The 23,285-nt window shown below is 31.8% G+C and overlaps 1 protein-coding gene across 1 annotated transcript; it reads right to left on the bottom strand.

Annotated features, from left to right (window-relative positions):
* Window positions 1-7,340: 7,340 nt before the first annotated feature.
* LOC137828807 (cell division cycle protein 48 homolog) lies at window positions 7,341-11,474 on the bottom strand. The gene is made up of 9 exons (XM_068635518.2): window positions 11,396-11,474; window positions 11,132-11,297; window positions 10,822-11,050; window positions 9,799-10,565; window positions 9,492-9,713; window positions 9,295-9,366; window positions 8,928-9,209; window positions 8,398-8,757; window positions 7,341-7,989 (listed from the first exon to the last, which is right to left on the bottom strand). Exons 1-9 carry the CDS (start codon window positions 11,422-11,424, stop codon window positions 7,681-7,683), a joined length of 2,436 nt encoding a protein of 811 aa, XP_068491619.1. The 5' UTR covers window positions 11,425-11,474; the 3' UTR covers window positions 7,341-7,680.
* Between the last annotated feature and the right edge of the window lie 11,811 nt (window positions 11,475-23,285).

Here is a 23,285-nt window from a genome sequence, read left to right as displayed (position 1 = left end):
ATGTATGCATTTTCACTAAGTAAGTCATACTTATTTCTGACCGAATGGGTGGTAGAATAAGAATTGACTTATGAATGAGTTTCGGACCAAGAATGTTGGTGAATAACCTTTAAGTTATAAAGTACTAACCGAACTATTCGATTAAATAACTTATAAATGAATTTCAGACCAAGAATGTTGGTGAATAACTTTTAAGTTATAAAGTGCTGACCAAATGCTTTGATTAATAAGAATTAACTTATGAATGAATTTCAGACCATGAATGTTGGTGAATAACTTTTTAAGTTATAAAGTGCTGACTGAATGCTCGATAATAAGAATTAACTTATGAATGAATTTCAGACCAAAATTTTTTGGTAAACAACAATTAAGCCATGAACTGCTGATCGAACGCTTCGGTGAATAACAATTAAGTTATTAACGGATTTCGAGCCAAGAATTTCGTGAATAACACTTAAGTTATAGTTTACTGGCAGAATGTTCGATAATTTAACATGATGGCATGTGCATTTGAGAAATAATTATTTTAAAATGCCTCGTTAAAACCTTCTCCTTAGGGCTAAAATAACTGAGCGAGGAAAGAGTGCACTAATTTTATTTATCAGTTGTAATAGAATTTGATATGTGTGGCATTCCATGTTCTCAGTCGACACCGGACGACCGAGTCGAACGACACACAATATAATGAACGCGTAATAAAGAAGCAATTGTAACTGAAGTTGAATGAGTCAAAGACACTTCGAGATACCTTCCCGTGATATCAGGAAACCACCACACACGATCTGAAGACCACTACACACGTCTTGGTGAACGGATTGTCTGATCCACAAAAGTGGAGGCCCAAGTCAACCTATAAATAAGACTTCTGAAGGGGGAAAAGGTACGTTTTTCAGATCCTAAGAGGACAGACTAAAATACTAGCACTGACTTGAGCATCGGAGTGCAATCGCAGGTACCCCCGAGCGCACACATAGCGAGAGGAAAAGCTTCAAAGGATTAGGAGACTACAAGTACGACAGCGAATTGTGTACCAGTGGATAGATATTACCTAGGACCCGTCGTCCATGTAGATACAATTGACGTCCACAGTGGTGTTAGAATATGTGGCCTTAAAGGAGAGGGGAGTGAATTGTTTAAGAGGGGTTTTTGAAAACTTTTTCAGGTTTAACAAAATTCTTTGTGTAAATCCAGAACAGGAATCAAGTTAGCCAAGAATTTAAGTAGTTATACAGCAAAGCAACAGAAAAACAATCGGTTGTTTCTTCGAAACAATCGGTTGTTTATATCAGCAAAGCTTAAAACAGAATTTAATTGAGTTCAGGATAAGAGAGAAATACACCAAAAGTTTATACTGGTTCACTCTTAAACCAAGAGCTACATCCAGTCCCCATAATACCACTGGGTAATCCACTAAGCAATCAAACTAGATTACAAAACACAAACCACCAAAGTAGTGATCTTGAACCCTTCAAGAAACACCCTACCTTTGGCAAACCACACCAAGAGTATTGATCTTGAACACCTCAAGAACACACAACACTCCTTGACAACACAACACCAGAAATACAATAGTTTTGGAACTGAATTATGTTAGGATTCTCAAAGAAATAATTGGTTGAAACCACGAAACAATCGATTGTTTGGCTTGACAGTTAAGTCAACCAAACCAAAACAGTTTTCAACCTTTTTCAAAACTCCTAAGATTAAAACAACCGGTTGATTCGACAAAACAACAAGTTGTTTTTCATTTAGTTAAAAAAACACTTGATTTCAAAAAGGTTTTTAATCACATTGATTTTAGATTTAACAAAGAAGTGGATCACACTTTATTCTACCCAGATCCCACCCAAACACAGCAGCAACACCAGCCTTTCATCAAACACCTTGGATTTGGATTCTTCAAAGCACATTATCACTTTAGATCAACACATGGGGCCTGAATAATTTTTAGCCTTCCATTCACAAGGACTTCAACGAACAACGATGGTATCCACAATGAACAACACAAAAAATGACAACACGGCAGAAGAGCAAATGGTGATGCTCCAAGCCCTCCAAGCCCAGATGCAGGAACTGTGACAAAAGGGAATTGCATATCAACTGTGTCATGAAGAGGATCGACGTAAGCAAGAGGAAGAACGGTGTCGGCAAGCTTAGGAGATGGCTCAGTTGAAGAAGCAGAACAAAAGATTGCTTCAGGGACTTCAAGAGTCCGAACGGGAAGAGCATTCCCACACACCAATACCGACACCGCAGACGCATCAATCCAAAACAAAACCACCAACTCCTCAAACTCATAAAGCACATCACGCTTCACTTACACACCCCACACACCAAAGCATTAAATATGTCGCTCTTGACAAAGAAGAAAATCCAAGGGGTCATCCTTTCACAGACGACATCATTGTTGCACCCCTTCCCAGGTTTGACGATGAACATTTACGATGGTTCTACTGGTCCAGATGAGCATCTGAAATGACGTTATACACCATAGATCAGACGGTGTGGTGCAAGGTTTTTCCCACCTCTTTGAGAGAGGGACCACTAGGATGGTTTACCAAACTCCCTCCGAATTCTATGACTAGTTTCAAGGTTCTAGAAACAAAGTTTACCACCTAATATTCCACGAGTAGGCCCCACCGTACGTCATCGATGTCTCTCCTCAACGTCAAACAAGAAAAAGAGGAATCATTGAGAGCTTTTATGGACAAATTCAGCAAGGTTTGTATGGGGATCAAGAACTTGAACCCATATATAGCAATGCACCACTTAGTCTCGGCCATACTACCAGGTCGATTCACTGAAAGCCTTATAAAACGACGACCATAACATGGACGAACTAAGAAGGAGCCACCAAGTTCATGCAGATAGAAAAACACATTGATTATCACAGGAAAACGCTAACAGAGGCTTCTGAAAAAGAAAGGGGGAAAAATAAGGGCATCCGTCATGGGGACCAACCGTGACCGATACCATCCGGATAGAGGTCCTTGTTTCCACAACTACACCCCTCTGACGGTACCTAGAGGAAAAATTCTAGATGAAGCCTTACAAACCGAACTTATCCCGACACTCAAACAAGCGCAAACACCACACAATGTAGATAGGGCCAAATGTTGTCAGTATCATCACAATTACGACCACACGACCGAAGGCTGCCAAGCATTAAAGGATAAAATAGAAGAACTTGTTCAAGCGGTCTCCTCCATAAATTCATTAGAACGTCTGTAGCTGCACCACGGTCACCCAGCGTGACATTGACTACCTTAGAGACAAAGAACCATCTAGACGAAGAGACACTGAAGCCGTAATGATTATCGTCGCGCGACCCGACAAAAATGAAGTGAAAGTTTGGTCTAACAATCCATTCACCAAGACGTGTGTAGTGGTCTTCAAATCGTGTGTGGTGATTTCCTGATATCACGGGAGCATATCTCGAAGTGTCTTTGACTCATTCAACTTCAGTTACAACTGCTTCTTTATTACGCGTTCGTTATATTGTGTGTCGTTCGACTCGGTCATCTGGTGCCCGACCGGTACAATGAATAAAGCAGTCAAAATGCATGTAAAGACACCTAGTTATTCAGGTGCAACCAAGTAAGTGTAATGTTTAAAATATGCAGGAACCCATCGCAAGCTTGTTTTACGAGAATCGGATATGGACATCCATTATTAAACAAAAAATTAAAAAATCCTTAAAAGAATCTTATCGTTTTCACTTACATAAGGAAACAACATTGTTTAACATATCATCCTCAAATATATCAATGCTAATGGCGAAAGATTAGAGCATGAATGTATATCGATATTTCAAGAATACTCCAAACTGATCATTCACCCATGCATAGTTGGATACCCAAACTAGATTCTGACCCATATTCAACCATACATGGAACACTAGGAACATAGCCTCGACACTACAGTTATTCTATGACTAACCTGATATTATTTACTTATGTTCCCAGAGTAACTAAAGTTAAAATTAAATATATCTATCAAATATTTTAGTATCCTCTATAAAAAAATATTTGACTCAGCTAAAAATGAACCACTATTAAAGGAGAAAGAAAACATGTTTTATTTATACAATACTCTTCAATTGACACACTCTTGAACAAAAATGAACAAAAAAAAATCAAGTAAGGAAAGAAATCAAGTAAGGTGAAACGTGAAAAGCACGAGCCACTTTATTTATAAACATGAAAACAAACAAAGGTGAATTATCATAATCATCCGCAATCGTTAGATCACTTCATCATCAACGATCATGATCACACAATCTTCCACATTTTCTTGTTACATGTCACTTCTAACATATTAGATCTTTCAGAGGTTACATGTCATCATGTAACTGCTTGGGCCTAGGATCCAACATATCTAACAATATAAAATACATGTTGATATAACAAAAAATGATTTATTTTCAAACTTTTTGTCTTTACATGAACCTAGTCGCCAGTGTAATACAATATTAAAGGCCTCCAACTAATATTAAGAGCTTAACAAGATAATTAATAAATCTTTCACAATAAACACCTTACAAACGATTAGAGAAATTTGAATCTATCCTAACATAATCATCTATACAAGTAAGGATCCAATAAAATTAAAAATAAATGAATACTATACCAATTGACTTAAATGTCAAAGTATAATCACAAGTACTTCTATCGAAAATCTAAAAGTCGCATATCTGAAGTTCCAAAGACCCGAAGAACCAATCAAGTAAAAAATGTTTTTAATAAGATTTATAAAAGGAAATCAACTTAAATTTTGAATTTGCTTATGACTAATTATTTTTTATAATTAATTATATTTTTAGGTCTATGTAATTTTGATTATCAGAAATTTGATGATAAAAATAATTATTGAAATTTCTAATGCTTCTAAAACATTTTCTTTGAATAAACAACTAATTATGTTATTTACATTAGAGTATATAAACCCGCTGAAGGAAGGAGAAGACTTAGGAGGTAGAAAATCAAAACATAAACAACAAATTTAGATTCCTATATACTCATGATGAGAAACTTTGATATATAAAAAATTCATCTATATAAATATCATCATTTACCTCCAAAAATTTATATACTTTTTATAAAAAAACTTATACAATATTAGTTATGTTATTTACATGTCCGAGACATTCATTAACCAAATAGATTCTCTTTAAATAATTTAACATTTAACTCAGTAATTATAAATCTTAAATATAGTTATCTAAGTGAATTCTCTTTTATTGAATAATTTATTGTCTATATTTCTATATGTATCCATCTATCAAGAAGATTAATTAAAATAAATAAAACTATTTACAATTAAAAATATATGAATAATTCATATTTTGAAACTCATGTACCAAAACTATTTTAAAGTTGAATACTTAAACACCAAAAGTAAAGTAAATCATCCAAATTAATAAACTAAAGTTGTGTTCATCAAACTCTATACTTAAGCTTTTTCACTTTCAAGCAAGATCTAGCAGGATAAATCAATGCAAAATATAATGGCGGAAGAATTTAAAACTACAAATGAAGCAACAATAAACATGAATATTTCAACCATGGCTCAGACCTACACACAACTTCTTATTTAGGTAAAAACAGCTATCTATTTATCAATAAACTCAACACTGTAATAAAATCATTAAATATAAACTAAATTAAAAATAAATAAAAAATAATTAATAATTATATTAACTAAATTAAATTAAATTTTATAATTTAAAATAGTTTCTATTATTAATAAAAAATTATAAAATATTTTTTAAATTATTAACTATCAAAATTTTAACCATTAATTACTTTAAATTTTAAATTAACTATTTTTAATGTTTACAAAGTTAAGCATTATTTACTAATTTGCTAAAGGTTGTAAGCAAACAATGTTGTTACAATATTGTTATAAAACCTTATAGGACAAAGAAAAATTAACAAAGTCTTATTACTTGCAAATAATGACTTTTTCTCTTATATATTTCTATTTGAAGCATGTCTTTATATAAAAATTAACTGTTGCATTCCTAAAGTAGTTTTAAAACTCATTTAAATATTTTTATTAGCAAGAGTTAGTTCCTCTACTCCCTAGCTTGCTCTTCTTTACTGAAAGTTTTTCCTAAAGTTGGCAACTTTTTTCTTCTCTTTTCAGAAGCTCCCCTTCAAATTTCTCCTTCGGTTATTTCACTTACACTAGTTTTAACTATCTTTCATAAATTATTTACATAAATCGTTTTAGAAACAATTTTGAACTACTAACAAGAAAGTTGAATCACTGCTTCGTAGTAAATTTGCAATATAAAATATGAGAACGAGTGGAAAAAATTTGGAAATTGATATAAAGAGATCACATCCAAAAGAAGCTCCATCTTTGTCAAAGGTAATATAATACAGCCTAAAATAGTTACATAATTTAGAATGAAATGCACATTTGTCATCGTCTATTTTTTACAGATATATCAACAGTCCTAAATAGAAATACTAACAATCCATAGACATATCTTCAAAAGTCTTAAACAAAAGAAGGAAATTGGTATTTTCTGTAAAAGATAATCACAATATACTCCAATTAGATTCTCTAATTCTAATTTTGCTAAAAATTTCTGACCTCTAAACTAATGTGAGATAAAAAATGATAAAAAAAACTTCGGGTTTAACTATTTTTGAAATATGTAAAATCAATAAGTTAAGACGAATAAAATTTTGGTAACAAGTTCTTGAAACTTTCTCAATTGATTAATTAATATGAAGACAAATTTTATCATATACACCCATAAAAAAACACATTTTACTTAACCATAAAAACAACACATTTTATTTACCAATAAGTTCTTTTAACATAAAAGGCACTAAATCACATCAAAATATCTTTACTAAAGAAATTAATGAAAACCACAATAAAGTGAAAAATAAAGAGAACGAAAGGAGAAAGAAATGAAGCAAAAGAAGAAAAAACATTTTGATCTCACAAAAAATATCTAATGACCAAAAAAAGATTCTATAACATTCTAATATATAAAGTTTAAATTTTTCCATCTCTTCTTTAGTTCTTCCATTAGTTCTAAAGAATTGAAAAATGTATTACAAGACCTACAATCGGACAAATTGAATAATGTCGTCAAGCAGTGCATAGTATATACACACATATACATATAAATTGAATAATTTATGTACATATAAATTGTACATAGTATATATACATATAGATATATGTATACATATATAGATATATGTATATATGTATACATATATACCTGTATATGTATGTGTATGCATTACCTGTTTGACCAGTTCAATGAGTGAAATCAAATATCATATTACTCCTCCATATCCTATAAGCCCTTGTTCACATAAAATATTTGTTTTGATTTGACAGTAAAAGTCACCATAAGTTTTAGAAAATTATTCCGGTAGACGATACAATGCATGAAACTCACTAAAAATAAGTTACAAGTCTTAGATTACTATAAATTTAAATAAACCTAAGATCTTTTAAATGTCCTTCAAATCTCTTTCTGAAGTCCAAATAAATCCACTTTCAAAAGAGACTTACACCACAAGAACTAGTGCCTTTTATAAAGGATGACAATAATAAATCCACAAGGTGCTTGACTTCAGACAGAAAAAGAGGCGTACATAAATTAGCAGCATTATCGGTCAGAGTTCAAGCAAAGACACAGGTTGGCTAACTGTAAAGATCATCTTCATCAGCTCCACCAGCACTTGCAAAAGGGTCGGATGCAGCGCCAGCACCTGCTCCAGCACCACCAGTGCTGGTATCTGAAAACCTGAACTCGGATCCAAATCCTCTTGACTGCTGCAATGTCTGCGCAAATGCCTGGTACTTGCGAATGTCAGCATCACTTACACTCCTTCGTGCATACTTCATTGACTCCTCAAAATGAGCTGCCTTGATCTCAGCTACCTCTTCCTCTTCAATATCCTCTTCCATTGCCTCAGGGTTATCTCTTTTCCTCCTCTCTCTCTCGATGTCCTGCCAAGATAATAATAGTTCAAAAAAGCTGTTTTGACTGTCTAATAATATTTGTAATTTATTTGAAAACCACGAGACTAGTTAAACTAACAAAAATTTATTATTTCCAATAAATTTCAACCTACCCTGGAAACTGTTAAGAATTGTCCTGTATTAACATTTCTCAGATAGTACGTAATTGTCATTGCCACGGCACAGTAGTGAATAACACAGAAAAAGGTGTCCCCCAAAAGTTTACCTTCTCAATGTTCTCTCTTATAGCATACTTTTGAACAGTTTTTAAAATAGGTTGGTAAATTTCAACACTGGTCAACAGTGTACGGTTTTAACATTCCTCAGATATTTCATTAATTATCATTGCCAAGGAACATAGTGTGAATAACGAAAAAAGTGTCCTCAAAAGTTTACCTTCTCAATGTTCTCCCTTATAGCATACTTGCATGAACGCTGGCAAATTTCAGTAATATCTGCACCACTGAAGCCTTGAGTATACTTGGCAAGAGCTCTAAGGTCAACATCTTTTGAAACAGGAGATTTTCTCAAACAAGCTTTAAATATCTGATGACGGGAATCCTCATCTGGGAGTGGAATATAAATCAATTGATCCAGACGGCCTGGTCGCAGAAGAGCAGGATCTATAATGTCTGGTCGATTAGTGGCCCCAATGATGAACACAGTTTTCTTCGCTGACATACCATCCATCTCTGTAAGCAATTGATTCAAAACCCTGTCAGCAGCACCACCAGCATCTCCTACACTGCTGCCTCTCTGCCAGATTAAAAACCCACAAGTTTTAAACACAACTAACAACACAAGACAATTACAGTAGTCTTACAACTAATTAGCCAGGTTGTAATTTATTTAAATGCAGTAACATCTTTGATACCAGTAACTTTTGCAGATGTCAATCAAGCCATAGATTATAGAGTGGTACAAACCTGAGTTGCAATAGAGTCAAGTTCATCGAAGAACAGAACACATGGAGCAGAACCACGAGCTTTATCAAAAATTTCCCTCACATTAGCCTCACTTTCTCCAAACCACATGGTAAGCAGCTCGGGACCCTTGACACTGATGAAGTTAGCCTGACATTCATTGGCAATAGCTTTTGCCAAAAGGGTTTTACCACAACCGGGAGGCCCATAGAAAAGAACCCCCTTCGAAGGTGACATTCCAAACTTCTCAAATTTCTCAGGGTGTTCCACTGGATATTGAACCGTCTGAGAAAAATAAAATACATTAAACCTATTATTCAAATGAGAGAAAACATGTAGAGATATTTCTCAATTCAGTAGCTCAACTTACCTCTTGGAGTTCTCTCTTAACATTTTCAAGACCACCAATATCTTCCCAGCTGACATTGGGCACTTCAACAACCTGGTTCATTAATAAAACCAATGTTCGCACATCAAAGTTTGAATGGTGTGATCACACACACGAGTGTCAACCAAGGAGGAAAGAAAAGGAGGATAAAAACTACGAGACACTAGTAAAATACTTACGGTTTCTCGGAGAGCAGAAGGATTGCTTGTTCCAAGAGCAGTCTGGAAATGCTCATTTGACACTGCCATTGAGTTCAGTATCTCAGCATCAATGGACTCATCCTCCAAGTCAATGACGTCCATTTTCTCTCTGATGCATTGAAGTGCAGCTTCAGTACACAAAGCAGCCAAATCAGCACCAACATATCCATGTGTGTCCTTAGCGATCCTTTCTAAATCAACCTGCAAATAATACAACAGACATAGTTCACATAGGTCAGACATTCATATCAAAACACAACAAAAGGAAGAAAGGATTCAATCTTACATCATCAGAAAGCTTCATATTCTTTGTATGTATACGAAGAACCTCAAGGCGTCCAACCTCATCTGGAACGCCAATATCTATCTCCCGATCAAACCTCCCAAACCTCCTAAGGGCAGGGTCAATGCTATTGGGACGATTTGTGGCTCCAATAACAATTACATGGGCACGGGATTTAAGACCATCCATGAGAGTCAACAGCTGGGAAACAATTCTCCTCTCAACTTCCCCATGAGTCTTCTCCCTCTTTGGAGCTATCGAATCTATCTCATCAATGAAGATAATGGAGGGTGCATTCTTCTCAGCTTCCTCAAATGCCTTCCTCAGATTGCTTTCACTCTCACCGGCAAGTTTTGACATGATCTCAGGGCCATTAATGCAGAAAAAGAAAGCTCCAGTTTCGTTTGCAACAGCTCGAGCAATTAAAGTCTTACCAGAACCAGGGGGTCCATATAGAAGAATTCCTTTAGGTGGCTTGACACCAATAGATTTGAACAACTGTGGATGCCTCAATGGCAGTTCAACCAGTTCTCTAATCTGTGCCATCTGCTTCCTAACACCACCAACATCGTCATAACCAACCTCGTCTAACCGATTCTCATCTTCCCTTTTAACGGGCTCTCCCTCACAGAAGATCTCAGTGTCAGGAGCAACAACACAATACTCTGCAGGATCGGTTTCAATAACCTTGAACTCCACACTTCTCATACCCCCTCTCACAAGGAACAAATCACCTTTCCTCACTGGTCTATATGCCTCAAGGAAATAAGCTGAAAAAGTAAAACAGATAGTTGGGTTATCTTAATTATAGAAAAAAAAAATTACTTGATTAAGCACCATCCTCATACAGCTTCTACGATGAATAAAAAAGACTACTCCATCATAGTTTTCAGATATTGCAAACATAAACATATGTTCTAATTTAAGATAAAAGTCCATCCACACAGAACCCAAGACCACTAATTTGAAAATAATAGAAGCATTGCGAAAATATGTAATGAACGAACAGTAAGTAATTCCACTCACGCTTCAAGTAAGCATCAAAGAGATTCCCAGTAACTCCCTCAATGGTGTCATCTACGGGAAGGATGTGCACTCTCTTTCCGTACTTAACATCAGGGCATGGGTGAACGGAAACAACGTCACCGAGTCTAACCCTAAGGTTATTCCTGACGACCTTGTTCATCCGTATCTTGGGCTCTTCACAGGTATCGTCGGCAAGCGCAATACAGACCGTATCCTTCCTCTTCTTCCCCTAAACGACAAAAAACAGCACAAAACGGTTATAAAAAGAACTCAAGTAAAATCCAAACCAAAAACCCCTTGGGTCGTTCACCTTGAGAAGAATTGTGTCACCGCGGAAAAGCTGGAGCTTATCCATGGTGTCAGGGTGGAGCGCGACGACGGAGTTGTCATCATTTACGGCTTCGTCAACGACGAGTCGATTGGGCGCCTTCTTGCGCTCCAAGATCGCAGTACTGAAATCTCTCTTTGTTCCCTTACTGAAGCAAAAAAAAAAGAATGAATTAGATTTAGAATCGGTGGGAAGAGAAGATGATCGATCGAATTATTAAGATCTGATGAGAACGCAGAAGCTTACGCATCGGAGGACTCGGGTTGGTTCGCCATGGAATTGAAGAGATTTGAAAGAGAATGGGAAAACAAAGGGATCTGAAATTGAAATTGGGACTTCGGTAGGTCACTGGATATTTATAAAGTGCCTATTTCTCTTAGCTTCTTTTCTTCTCGCTCAAGAAGCCTCGATATCAAGGTCTTACGCTCAAGAGAAAGGGAAAACAAAGGGATCTGAAATTGGGAACTTGGGTAGGTCACTGGATATTTATAAAGTGGTTATTTCTCTTAAGCTTCTTTTCTTCTCGCTCAAGAAGCCTGTTATATTTTCTTTTGAATTTAAGTATATCGAATAATCGAATAATAATAATAAAAGAATTGATAATTTAATATTTAAGAATTTCGAAAATTCTAGAATGTTTGAAATGTTTAGTAGAAGATACTAGTGGAAATAGTGGATATACTTGCCTTAATAATCATTTAGTGGAGATGGTTTAGTATAGTAGTATTCGAATTATAAAGAAATAAAATTTTACAAAATAAAAATAAAAAAAGTAATAAATGAAAAATATTTAGTTTAATTTTTTTTTTAAATTAAAAAATTAAATCCTAGAATAACATAAAAGTTGAATTTATAAACAAAAAATATTATTTATTTTTATTATTATTGATGATATAATTATGTTAATTTTAAATAAAAAATACTTGACATAGTTATAAAAAAACCAAAGTCAATTAGTATTAATTAATAGTGGACACAAATAATATTAAAGTGTCTACCTTAAATACAAAATCCTAAAAAAAACTAATTCACATGCTACACTTAATGCTTGAAAATGAGAAAAAAAAATGCATAAATAAATAAATATAGAAAATAAAAACAACAACAATAAAATCAAATCAAAAACAAAAAATAGAAAAAAAATAATGGTAGAAAAAAATAATAACTAAAAACAGAAAAGATATAAAATAAAGACAAAACAAAATAAGATAAAGGTAAAATATATTAAAAAAATTAAAAACAGATCAAAACAAGATAAAGATAAGAGATATAAGGCGATAATAAATAAATATATGTTGAATATAAAAAAGAAAATAAATGAGAGATAATCATTCATTTATTTAATATTTTCTTCAATGATACATTAAATATGTGAAATAAAACATAATTAATGACGAGGTGAACAATCTTAATGTTGGGACACTTTCTTTTTGTATGCATTGATATTTGACAATATGAACATTTTTTTTTTTATCATATTGTTCTCTTATGTTCATATTAGTTCTTATTCGACTTGACTCAGACTTCCCCATTGATTTTCCATTGAGGTTCTTTTATCTTTATCTTATTTTGTTTGGTCTTTATTTTATATATTTTCTGTTTTTAGTTATTATTTTTTTTTTGTCATTCTTTATTTATTTTTGTTTCTATTTTATTTTTATTCTTGTTGTTTTTATTTTCTATATTTATTTATTTTTACATTTTTTTTCTTCTCATTTTTAAGCATTAGGTGTAGCATTTGCATTAGTTTTTTTTAGGACTTTGCATATAGAATAGACACTTAAATATTATATGTGTCGACTACTAATTAATACTAATTGACTTTGGTTTTTTTATAATTATGTTCTGTATTTTTTACTTGAAATTAACATGATTACATCATCAATAATAATTAAAATAAATACTAATTTATGTTTATAGATTCAACTTTTATATTGTTGTAGGATTTAATTTTTTTTTTCTTCATTCTTAATAAAAAATTAAACTAAACATTTTTAATTTATTACTTTTTTATTTGTATTTTGTAAAAACTCATTTCTTTATTCATTAATAACTATTTTAAACATTATAAATATTTATTTTTTTAATGCATTTAAATTTTATTTTATTTTTTTTACTTTTGAAAATGGTGCTGGATAGGAAAATAAAAATAAAAGGATGCTAGATGAAAAAATAAAAGTGTAAATAGTGTTATATGAGGAATTGAGTCGAGATATGTTATTGGATTTTAAGAGATTTGAGGGATGAGTGAGATAAAATAAGAGAGAAAAAATTAAAAATTGGTATACATTCAGAACTGTTCTACATTCAAAATTGTTTTTGATAACTGCTTTAAATAAGAGAATCAATCTCTTGACTCTCCTGTAAGTTAATAAAATAAAATTTGAAAATTAAAAAACTGTTTATTTAATAAAGAAGAATATCAATTTAAAATAGAGAAGTAACTAATCTCTCCACCTGCTAGTTAGGTGACAACAAAATAAAATTAGCGTATCAATCTCTCCACTCTCCTAGTGAGAACAAATAAAATAAAATTTTAAAATTAAAAATATGCTTTATTAACTTCTAAAATTATAAAATATTCAAATAACCAAAATAAATTAATAAAACAAAATATTAAGTAAGGATAAAATATGAAAACAATTTAGAGTAGTTAAAGTAGGGAATCCTTTACATATAGGTTTAGATTAGTTGGAACACAAACACTCTCGTTGTGTATCCACATTTTTTATTTTTATTATTACAACACATGTGATATCATTAAGCAATAAATCAAAAAATTCATTCTCAATTTTTTAATCAACATTAATTATGCAAAATATTATATACAAAAGAAAAAAATATAATAAAATATGCTTCTATTTTCTTTGCCTTTGACTCCTAGAGAGACTCAATCAAATCGTTTATATCCTTTACCACCATTGTCAACCACTTCTCCTTTAAATTCTCCATCACCACCACCTCCCTTATTTTTAACCCTCCAAATCAAATCTCAAAACATGTTTCGCTTATTTGTTCTTCCCTCTCTCGGTCCATTTTCTCACTCCTAGACTAACATGCCTCCCCTTTTCTCCCTAAGTCCTCTCTTTCTCATAGACTAACCGATCTCACTCCCACCAACGCACTTTTTATCTAGTACGTTTTTTCCCTTTCAATTTTTTATTCAATGAACAAAATCTTTCTATTCTTTTTTTTCTTTAATAGTTCTGTTATAAGTTTGATTAAATTGTTGTCTTCGTATATTTTATGGCGTTATTTGTGTCATCACAATAATAACAACATTATTATCATCGTACAATGGGAAAGACATGCATAAATGAATAAAAAAAAAAGTAAATTCAGACATTGCATTTCCATCTTCTACTTTATAATTGAAAAACAACACTTATTGGTCGGTTTCGTGGTTCTGGAAGGAAACTACGACTTCTTATATTTTGAATATGAAAATGGGATAAAAGTGAAGATGAACGGGAGAAAAAGATGCAATTGTGCAATGTTCCTTATCAAGCCTCACTTTGTTTAGTTTTTAAGTTAAAATTTTTTTAATTTAAAATCTTTTGATATTTTTTAATTTAATTTTTTTTAATTTAAAGTAGTGTTATCTCTTTTGTTATAATTTTGAGATATAAAATTAAAATTGCTCATATAATGACAAATATCTCCTCTCATATATTTTTAAAATAATAAAATAGAAATATAATTATAAAATTGGAATAAAATAAAATAGTAGTTAAATAGAGAAATCCCTATATATATAAGAGTATATAAAATTGCAAAGCAAATTGTGAATATAATGTTAGATTAATGGAGGTATTAATCGTGATATTTGTATTAATTTAGATTTATAATTACAAAGACATGATACATCTTTATAAATAGAATATTAACCAATATCAAATAAAATACGTAATGAATAAAGACCAAACAAATACCGACTTAACATCGAAAAAAATTTACTTCACTAAAGACCAAAAGTTGAAACGTATTAGGTGTCGACATCCATAAGTCGGAAGAGTACAAGTGACAGAAAGTGAGATGTTCTTGATTCATACAAAAACAGTAAAAAAAAATGCAAGTTTTTTTTCCATAATAAATCTTCTTAAAAAGAATTTCCCAACTACATCCAATGTGAATTTTATTTTTTAAATAAACTAGTGGTTGCTTATTAATTTCGATTTTATTACCCTTAAATTATTTACCATTAGTATTGCATTAATGATCAGTTTACAGGTTGTTAGTATTCTTATTTTATAGCTTTCAGTAATTGTAATTTTATTATATATATTATTGAAGTAAATCAAAATGAAGGTATCAGTTCAGCAGTTTTACAATTTCGTGCAATTACGCTACATCAGTTTCTACAACTTTTTCCTTTTGATATTTCCGTCAATTAGTTTCTACAACTGGTATCAAAGCCAGTATGTTATCATGAACTCTACCCAATTATCAGTCTCTATCCTTGATGGAAAAAATTACAATCGATGGTGTGTGCATATGAGAGTTTTGTTTGATTATCATGAGTTATGGGATGTCGTTGAGAGTGGAATGTCTGCATTAGCTAATAATGCAATTGGGGAGCAACGAGTAGCGCATCATGACCAGAAGAAGAAGGACAAGAAGGCTTTGTATCTCATCCATCAAGGGATGAATGACGAGACGTTTGAGCAGATAGAAGGACAAACAACTGCAAGTGAGGCTTGGATCATTTTGTCAACCAATTATAAAGGTGATGACAAGATCAAGAGGGTGCTTCTTCAAACCCTAAGACGCCAATATGAACTGTTGCAGATGGAAACCACAGAGACTGTTGATGTTTATATAGATAAAGTTCTTGCCTTGACAAATCAGATGAAGACCAATGGTGAAACACATTCGGAACAGGCAAAGGTGGAGAAGATTTTGAGGTCTTTAACTCCCAGATTTGAACATGTTGTTGCTGCAATTGAAGATGCCAATGACATTTCTGTTAGAAAAGATAGCTTTAAACTAGAGGGGGGTGAATTGTTTAAAGGGGTTTTCGCAAACTTTTCAAAGCTAGAATGAACTTATTTCATAAACCAATTGATTCAGCAATTCAGTTAGCCAAAACAACAAGCAAAACTGTAATACTAGAAAAAACAATCGGTTGTTTCTTCGAAACAATCGGTTGTTTATACCAGCAAACAACAAACAAACTGAATTTAAAGAGTTAAGGATAGAGAGATTGTACACAGTTAAGGATAGAGAGATTGCAACTATGATGGAGCGACCAAGAAGGCAGCAGTGACAACCTGTACACCTTCAAGATTGTGAAGTAAATCTTGATGATGAAGTTGATGACAATGAAGATTTGGTTCACTTTGCTTTTCTTGCAGATTCAGAACCCGTGAGACTTGCATATGTCATTCAACACCCCAAAGGGCAATAGGCTATGCATGAAGAATTGATGGCGATTGAGAAAAACAATACATGGCAGCTCACTAATCTTCCAAAAGGACACAAAGCAATTGATGTGAAGTGGGTGTACAAGATTAAAGTGAAAGCAAATGGTGAGATTGATAGATACAAGTTAAGGTTGGTGGCAAAGGGATTCGAGCAAAAAGAAGGCTATGATTACGAAGAAATATTTTCTCCTGTAGCTCGAATGGAAACAATGAGATTAATCATTGCTTTAGCTGCACAAAGGCAATGGAAAATTCATCAAATGGACGTCAAGTCTGCATTTCTAAACGACCCACTTGATGAAAAGGTTTATGTAAAGCAACTGCGGGTTTCATACAATTTGGCAAATAGGAGAAGGTGTACGGACTAACTAAGGCTTTATATGGTCTTAAACAGACACCAAGAGCTTGAAAAAAAAAGGATTGATTCATTTCTCCATGCCACTGGATTCAAAAAATGTGCATCAGATCATGGTCTTTATGTAAAGACTAATGATTATGGAAATTTGCTAGTTTTATGTCTTTATGTTGATGATGTGATTTTTACAGGAAGTAATCTCAAAATGATTGGTGACTTCAAGCATATCATGATGAAGGAATTTGAGATGACTGATCTCGATCTTATGTCATACTTTTTGGGCATTGAAGTCATCCAAGGAGATGATGGAATCTTCATTCATCAGAGGAAATTTGTTGTTAAGTTTTTAAAGAAGTTTAAGATGGATGATTCAAACTCAGTTAAGACTCCAATTGAAACTGAAATTAAGCTCACGAAGGAAGGTGATGGGCGAACTGTAGATGTAACATACTTTAAGTAGATTGTTGGGAGCCTTAGATATCTCACGTGTACTAGACCCGACATATGTTATGTTGTGGGTTTGGTCGGTCGATACATGGAGTCACCTCGACAAGTTCATTTACAAGCTGTAAAGAGAATTATGCGCTACATCAAAGGTACTACAACTTTTGGTCTATTTTACTCTTCATCTAAGAAGATTGAGATTGTCGGATACTCAGACAGTGATTGGGGTGGAGATTTAGACGAGAGGAAGAACACTAGTGGTAATTGTTTTATGATCGAAAAGACTGTTTGCTTGTGGTCATCAAAGAAACAGTCAATTGTTGCATTATCTACTTGTGAAGCTGAGTATGTAGCAGCAGCAAGTGTGTCAATCAGTTTGGCTCAGCAATATCATGACTCAAATTGGTTTTAATTTAGATGTTTCAATCAAGATTTATGTTGACAATGACTCTGCAATTAATCTTGCAAAGAATCCGGTTTTTCATCAAAGAAGTAAACACATTGATATTCGATATCACTTCCTGCGAGACCAAGTTGGGAAGAACATGATCAAATTGGAATACTGTAGATTAGAAGATCAGATTGCAGATATTCTCACTAAGCCTCTGAAGATCGACGCTTTCATCAAGTTAAGAGATCTGTTGGACATGAAGGTTGTTCCAAATCAAAATTAAGGGAGGAGCTCCGATACCACTACAAACAGAATGAAAACCTAATTAGTTGCCCGTGGACACAGATTACAAATTGACGACCGAACCACGTTAAATCCTGTGTTGTTTATTTTTTTTGCAGTTGATTCGTGATAAATCCTGTGTTGTTTATTCCACATGCGTTTTTCCCATCACTAATTTATTTACTGCATGAGTTGAAAATTCAGATCATCAAAATAAATAGAAAATATTGCTTCTCACTAACTGAATTCCCATAGTCTATTTTTAAAAAAAAATGGAAGGAAAAATTTACTAAATAAAAAAATAAAAAATTTAAATTTTATACTTTTGAATAAAATAAAATTTTAATTTTATACTTTGAATAAAAAGGTATAAAGGTTTAAATAAAATAAATTATTTTTTGGATAGTGTAAAGAATGTGAAATAAATGTTTATTAATTTAATAATTTTGTTTATGTGTAATTAATTTTTTTATGTTAAAATAAGTTTTTAAAGAAGTTTAATAATCTATTGGAAAAGTAAGATTATTTTAAATGATTATTAAAAAAATATTTGGTGATAAAAGTTGGAAATGATTAACAATGACTTTAGGATTAAATTTAAATTTTAAAATATGAAAATAACAAATAATATATAATTTCAAGAAAAGGTGTAATACATAACTTATTTTATACATTTACTAAAATATAAACAAATTATGTAATAATAGTTGGGGAAAAACTTATATTAAAAACATATATTATTGGTATTTAATAAAAAAATTGAATATTTAGTGATCATTAATTCAGATTTAATTTATTTGATAATTAAAGGTGAAAATACATGAAAATTATAAAATATAATTATTGTTTAAAGGAAGTTGATACACATTTAATCAAGTTTGTGTAATGGTCAATGTAAGTATTGCCTAGTAAGTTTCAAACCATTTCATCAAGCACTACTTGTGTAATTTTTTAGTTTGAACAAACAGATCAATATTGATCGATGATTTTTCATTTATACACACTTGAATGAGGAAGTTGATTATTTTTTCAGTGATGGATCATTTGTGCGACGTCAACATCATTTTGTATATGTATTGACTCTATTGAAGCTTTATTGTTAACAACTCTAACTGGACGTCGGTATTTGATTTTTTAACTTGTTTTTAGTCTTTGATATGTTGTCAAATAGTCTATTGAAAAAGTAGTTGTGTGAGACTTTCATTCTTATAAGATTTAAACATTTGTAAGTTAAATCGTAATCATTATATCGTAATCATTACTTCAATGTAAGTGAAAGCATTTGGATTTGTGGAGGAGATTGTAATGGGTGAGTTTAGAAGCCTTATAGTTTATTTTGTAGATCTTATTAACTTGACACGTAGTTCAATCATTGTAAGAAAGAGAATTTTGGGACTTACAAGCTAACAATTAAGATACATGGTCATCAATTAATATTTGAACAATGTCATTTCTTATCAGACTATGGTCAATGGTTAAGGTCAGCAATAGTACAACTTTTTCAATCTTGTCTAATTGGGAAGTTCCAAAGCAATGCACAATTTTTCCTTCAAATGAGTAAAGGTACATTTGTGTAGGATTCAAAACAATTTAGAAGATGGACATTTATATTAGACACCTTTTGCAGTTTGTGTTATTTCAGTTTGTGTTATTGGACCATTTGTAAATGCAACTATAATATAATAATTGAAAAAATTATGTGATTTTGTTATGCAAAATTGGTCCATTAGAAGGTGAATCTGACATTATGGAGTGAAAGAAGATTTGGCATGTTTGGTCAGAATAGTGTGTTTTCAGTTACATGGTTTTAATTTGATAGATTGTTGAATTTATAAATGAAGAATAGCATGAGCCTTGTGAGTTGTCAAATGAATGGTGTAGATTAGATTTATTATATTGGACTATTTTGAATGTAGACACACAAAACGATAAAGTCATATGAAAACATTGGTGCTGGTGAAATTCATGTCATGTGGTACATACTATTGATCAATGTTGTTTGACTAAAAAGTGAATTAGGAAGGGTTGTGCCACATTGCAATATTTTGAACAGTGTGGTATGACTAAAATCAAATTGTGAAAGGTTGTACAACTTTGCATTAATCAATGTTCCAAAATGAAAAGCAATTTCTTAAGGATTGTGCAGTGGTGCAATTTTTTTTAACAATGTGCCTTGACAAAGAGAAATTCATGGAGGACTATGCAATGATACAATTTATTGATCGGTGTTCCTTGATAAAAAAAAAATTATGGAGACATATGCAACTATACAAACTATTTTTATCAATGTGTCATAATGAAAAACAAGTTGTAGATGAGAATGCAATTTATGGATATTTTTAAGTATTCGTTTAAAATTATTATTAAAATGTTATTTGCAATTAAGAAATTGTATTTATTATATGATAAGAGGTTAAATAATGAATTATATCTTAAAGATAAAAGTATATTAAATTTGCATTTTTACAAAAAATACATGGAATAATTTGTGTTTAAAAATTCGTAATCACAATTGTTTTGAAAGATTCAATTAGAATTATTTTTAGAAAGTATGAAATTTGAAAAGATTTTTTCTTATACTTGTCAATGGAATGGTATTATTATAAACTTAAAGAATAAACAAATTGAAAAGTGATATGTTGATTATCTATCATTTAAAACATGATTATTGCTATATATATATATATTATATGTTTAAATTGTTCTTTTTTTCAAGAAAAGAAAAAAGCTCGTTAAGATCAAGTCACTTCTTACAAGCTTCCGGTCAACGAGTATCAAAAAATGTAATGCAAGATTCTCGTAGCTGATAACATTATTAGATCTTAACCTTTATGTTTGAAGCAAAAATCATCTTGAAGATTTAAAAGAAGATGTCAAGATGGAGATGAACATGAAGACAAAGATGGAGTACAAATTAATACACAACACACCAATTCACAAGAAGTTTACGAGAATTACAAGTCTAGTTTGATTGTTCTTTAGTGGGTGTGAGAAACACACTTGTAATTCTTCACAACGTGAAGTTTTCCAATGAGCTTACAGTGACATCTATTTGAGAGTTAGCTCTTCTATTTTTCTGTTAGGTCTTAATCTTCAAAAGAGATTAAAATGGTATAACCAAAGGTGCTTTGTATACTTGTTATAAGCAGAAGTGATTTATGTACTCATTATAACCAATAATGATTGGTGTACTTATTGTATTCAATTTATTTGATTAGTAGAACCTCTTAAGCTTTGTATTAAGGGAGAACTGAAAGTATCCCATGAGTTTGGGTAAACCAATATAAACCCGTGTTGTATTATTTTCCTTGTTTGTTTGTTAGATGATGTTGTCTAATTATTTTCATGAAAAGTCTAAGGGTTCTATTCACCCTTCCTTTTAGAGTCAATTGTGTTAATAGTATTTCGTTACGTCTTGTGTACTAGACTCTTGTTAGATATAGTTGCTTAAACAATAAGGGGTGAATTGTTTTCATAAAATTTTCGCAAAGTTTGGAAGTAGAGTGAAAAATTATGAAAAATTAACCAATTGATTTTTTGTCCAACTCAATAAATTTTATGTTTTAAGGTTATTTATAGAAAATCAACCTATTGTTTTCTCGAAACAACTGATTGTTTATACCAACAGAATATAAAACAAAGTTAAAATAGTTTATAAGAGAAGAGATAGAGATAATCACACAAGAGGTTTATACTGACTCACTTTTAACTAAGAGCTACATTCAATCCACAGCTAATCACTGATCAAACCTAGATTACAAACCACACCCCAACAGTGACGATCTTGAACCCTTCAAGAACACACACCACTCTTTGGCAACACCACAATTTTCAAAAACACTTTTCTGAAACTACCTTATACAAGAACCCACAAAAATACAATGTTCAAGAATAAGAGAATAGAATACACCTGGGCTTTACAAAGCTATAGTTCATAAGTATACAAAACTCAATCCTATTCCATACACTTGTGATGATCCAAAGTTATTGAAATCTAGAAAAACATTTTTAGTAATCTTTCTTTCTCAGAGACTTGAAAAAAAAGATCAAACAACCTTTATATAGACTCAATCAAGTGGTCAAAGTTGTTAGATCACGAATCAAAAGCAGTTGGGAGCATTTAAAATAGTTAAAAACACTTAACAGAATTTTGTTATAAAAACAAGTTGTTTTCCAACACAATCAATTGAAATAAATTTTTTATTAAGGTTTCATAAAAACAACCAATTGTTTTATCGAAATAATCGATTGTTTTTATTTGACAATAGAGAAAAAATAAGCAAAGCTTTTCCAAATCATTTTGAAAACCACTAAGTGTCAAACAACAGGTTGTTTCGACAATTCATCAGGTTTAAAAACTTTTCTTAGCCTCAAACCTTTGAGTGACAGCTTTGTCAACTGGTTGATTTGGAAAACAATTGAATAAAAATTTCTTAGCTTTTAAGAAAACATTTATTTCAAAAGAGATAAAGATCAAATGAGCTTGAATCATTTCAAGGAGTGAATTAACAAGTTAAAAACACACATCAACAGGGTCTTCAAGCTTTCCACACAGATTTAGAGACATCAAAGCATCTTGTTCACAACTCTTTCATATGCAAACTTTCCAATGGTGGAACATACATTTGTAGACAGTTTAATGAAACAAGTGGACAGTTTATTGTAATCACTATATCAATTAATTAGGTAGATTTTAGTTAATGTTCCAACTAACTTGTATCTATTTTGTCTCTTTTATAAATTTGAATTATATAGGTTCCTCAAAGATGTAATGTGACACAATAACAACTCAAGTTGATGGTTGTATTCATTTATTCTTTATCATTCAATTATGTGTTCTTCCTCTCCATCGATGTGATTTGCTTTATTTACACAATTTTTAATTATTCATTAGTACTCATTCAACACCTTGTGCACAACATTGTTCGATCTTTTATTTTACATGTGAAACACTCTTGTATGAAGATGATCAATATTTGTTATTTTTGCATGCATCTAGACTTTTCTTCTTATAAGGATCTTCAAAAGGTGCCCATTGGAGGCAATATGTGTTCTCTTCATATCTTTTGAGCCTTTATGCTTTTTAGGTAAGTATGCGTTAGAGTTTTTTCATGTTTTTTGTGATTGATATTGCTACTGCAAAGTTTGATTAACTTTTATACAAAGTCACCTACTTTCACCATAAAAGGTGTGAACACACACATGATCTTAAAAGTCATGCCTTAGTTAGATTATATCTTA

This window comes from Phaseolus vulgaris, chromosome 7, assembly GCF_051622355.1.
Source record: "Phaseolus vulgaris cultivar YP4 chromosome 7, ASM5162235v1, whole genome shotgun sequence".
In the NCBI taxonomy this organism is placed as follows: domain Eukaryota; kingdom Viridiplantae; phylum Streptophyta; class Magnoliopsida; order Fabales; family Fabaceae; genus Phaseolus; species Phaseolus vulgaris.
Note: the sequence above shows the minus strand (reverse complement) of the source record. Positions and strands in the feature narration are given on the sequence as shown.

Coding starts and splice junctions, on each gene's coding strand:
- LOC137828807 (XM_068635518.2), bottom strand. CDS start 11,424: ATGGCGAACCAACCCGAGTCCTCCGATGC. Junction 9,210..9,294: donor TTAAGAGAGAACTCCAAGAG/GTAAGTTGAGCT, acceptor TATTTTTCTCAG/ACGGTTCAATATCCAGTGGA. Junction 7,990..8,397: donor TAAGGGAGAACATTGAGAAG/GTAAACTTTTGA, acceptor TTATCTTGGCAG/GACATCGAGAGAGAGAGGAG.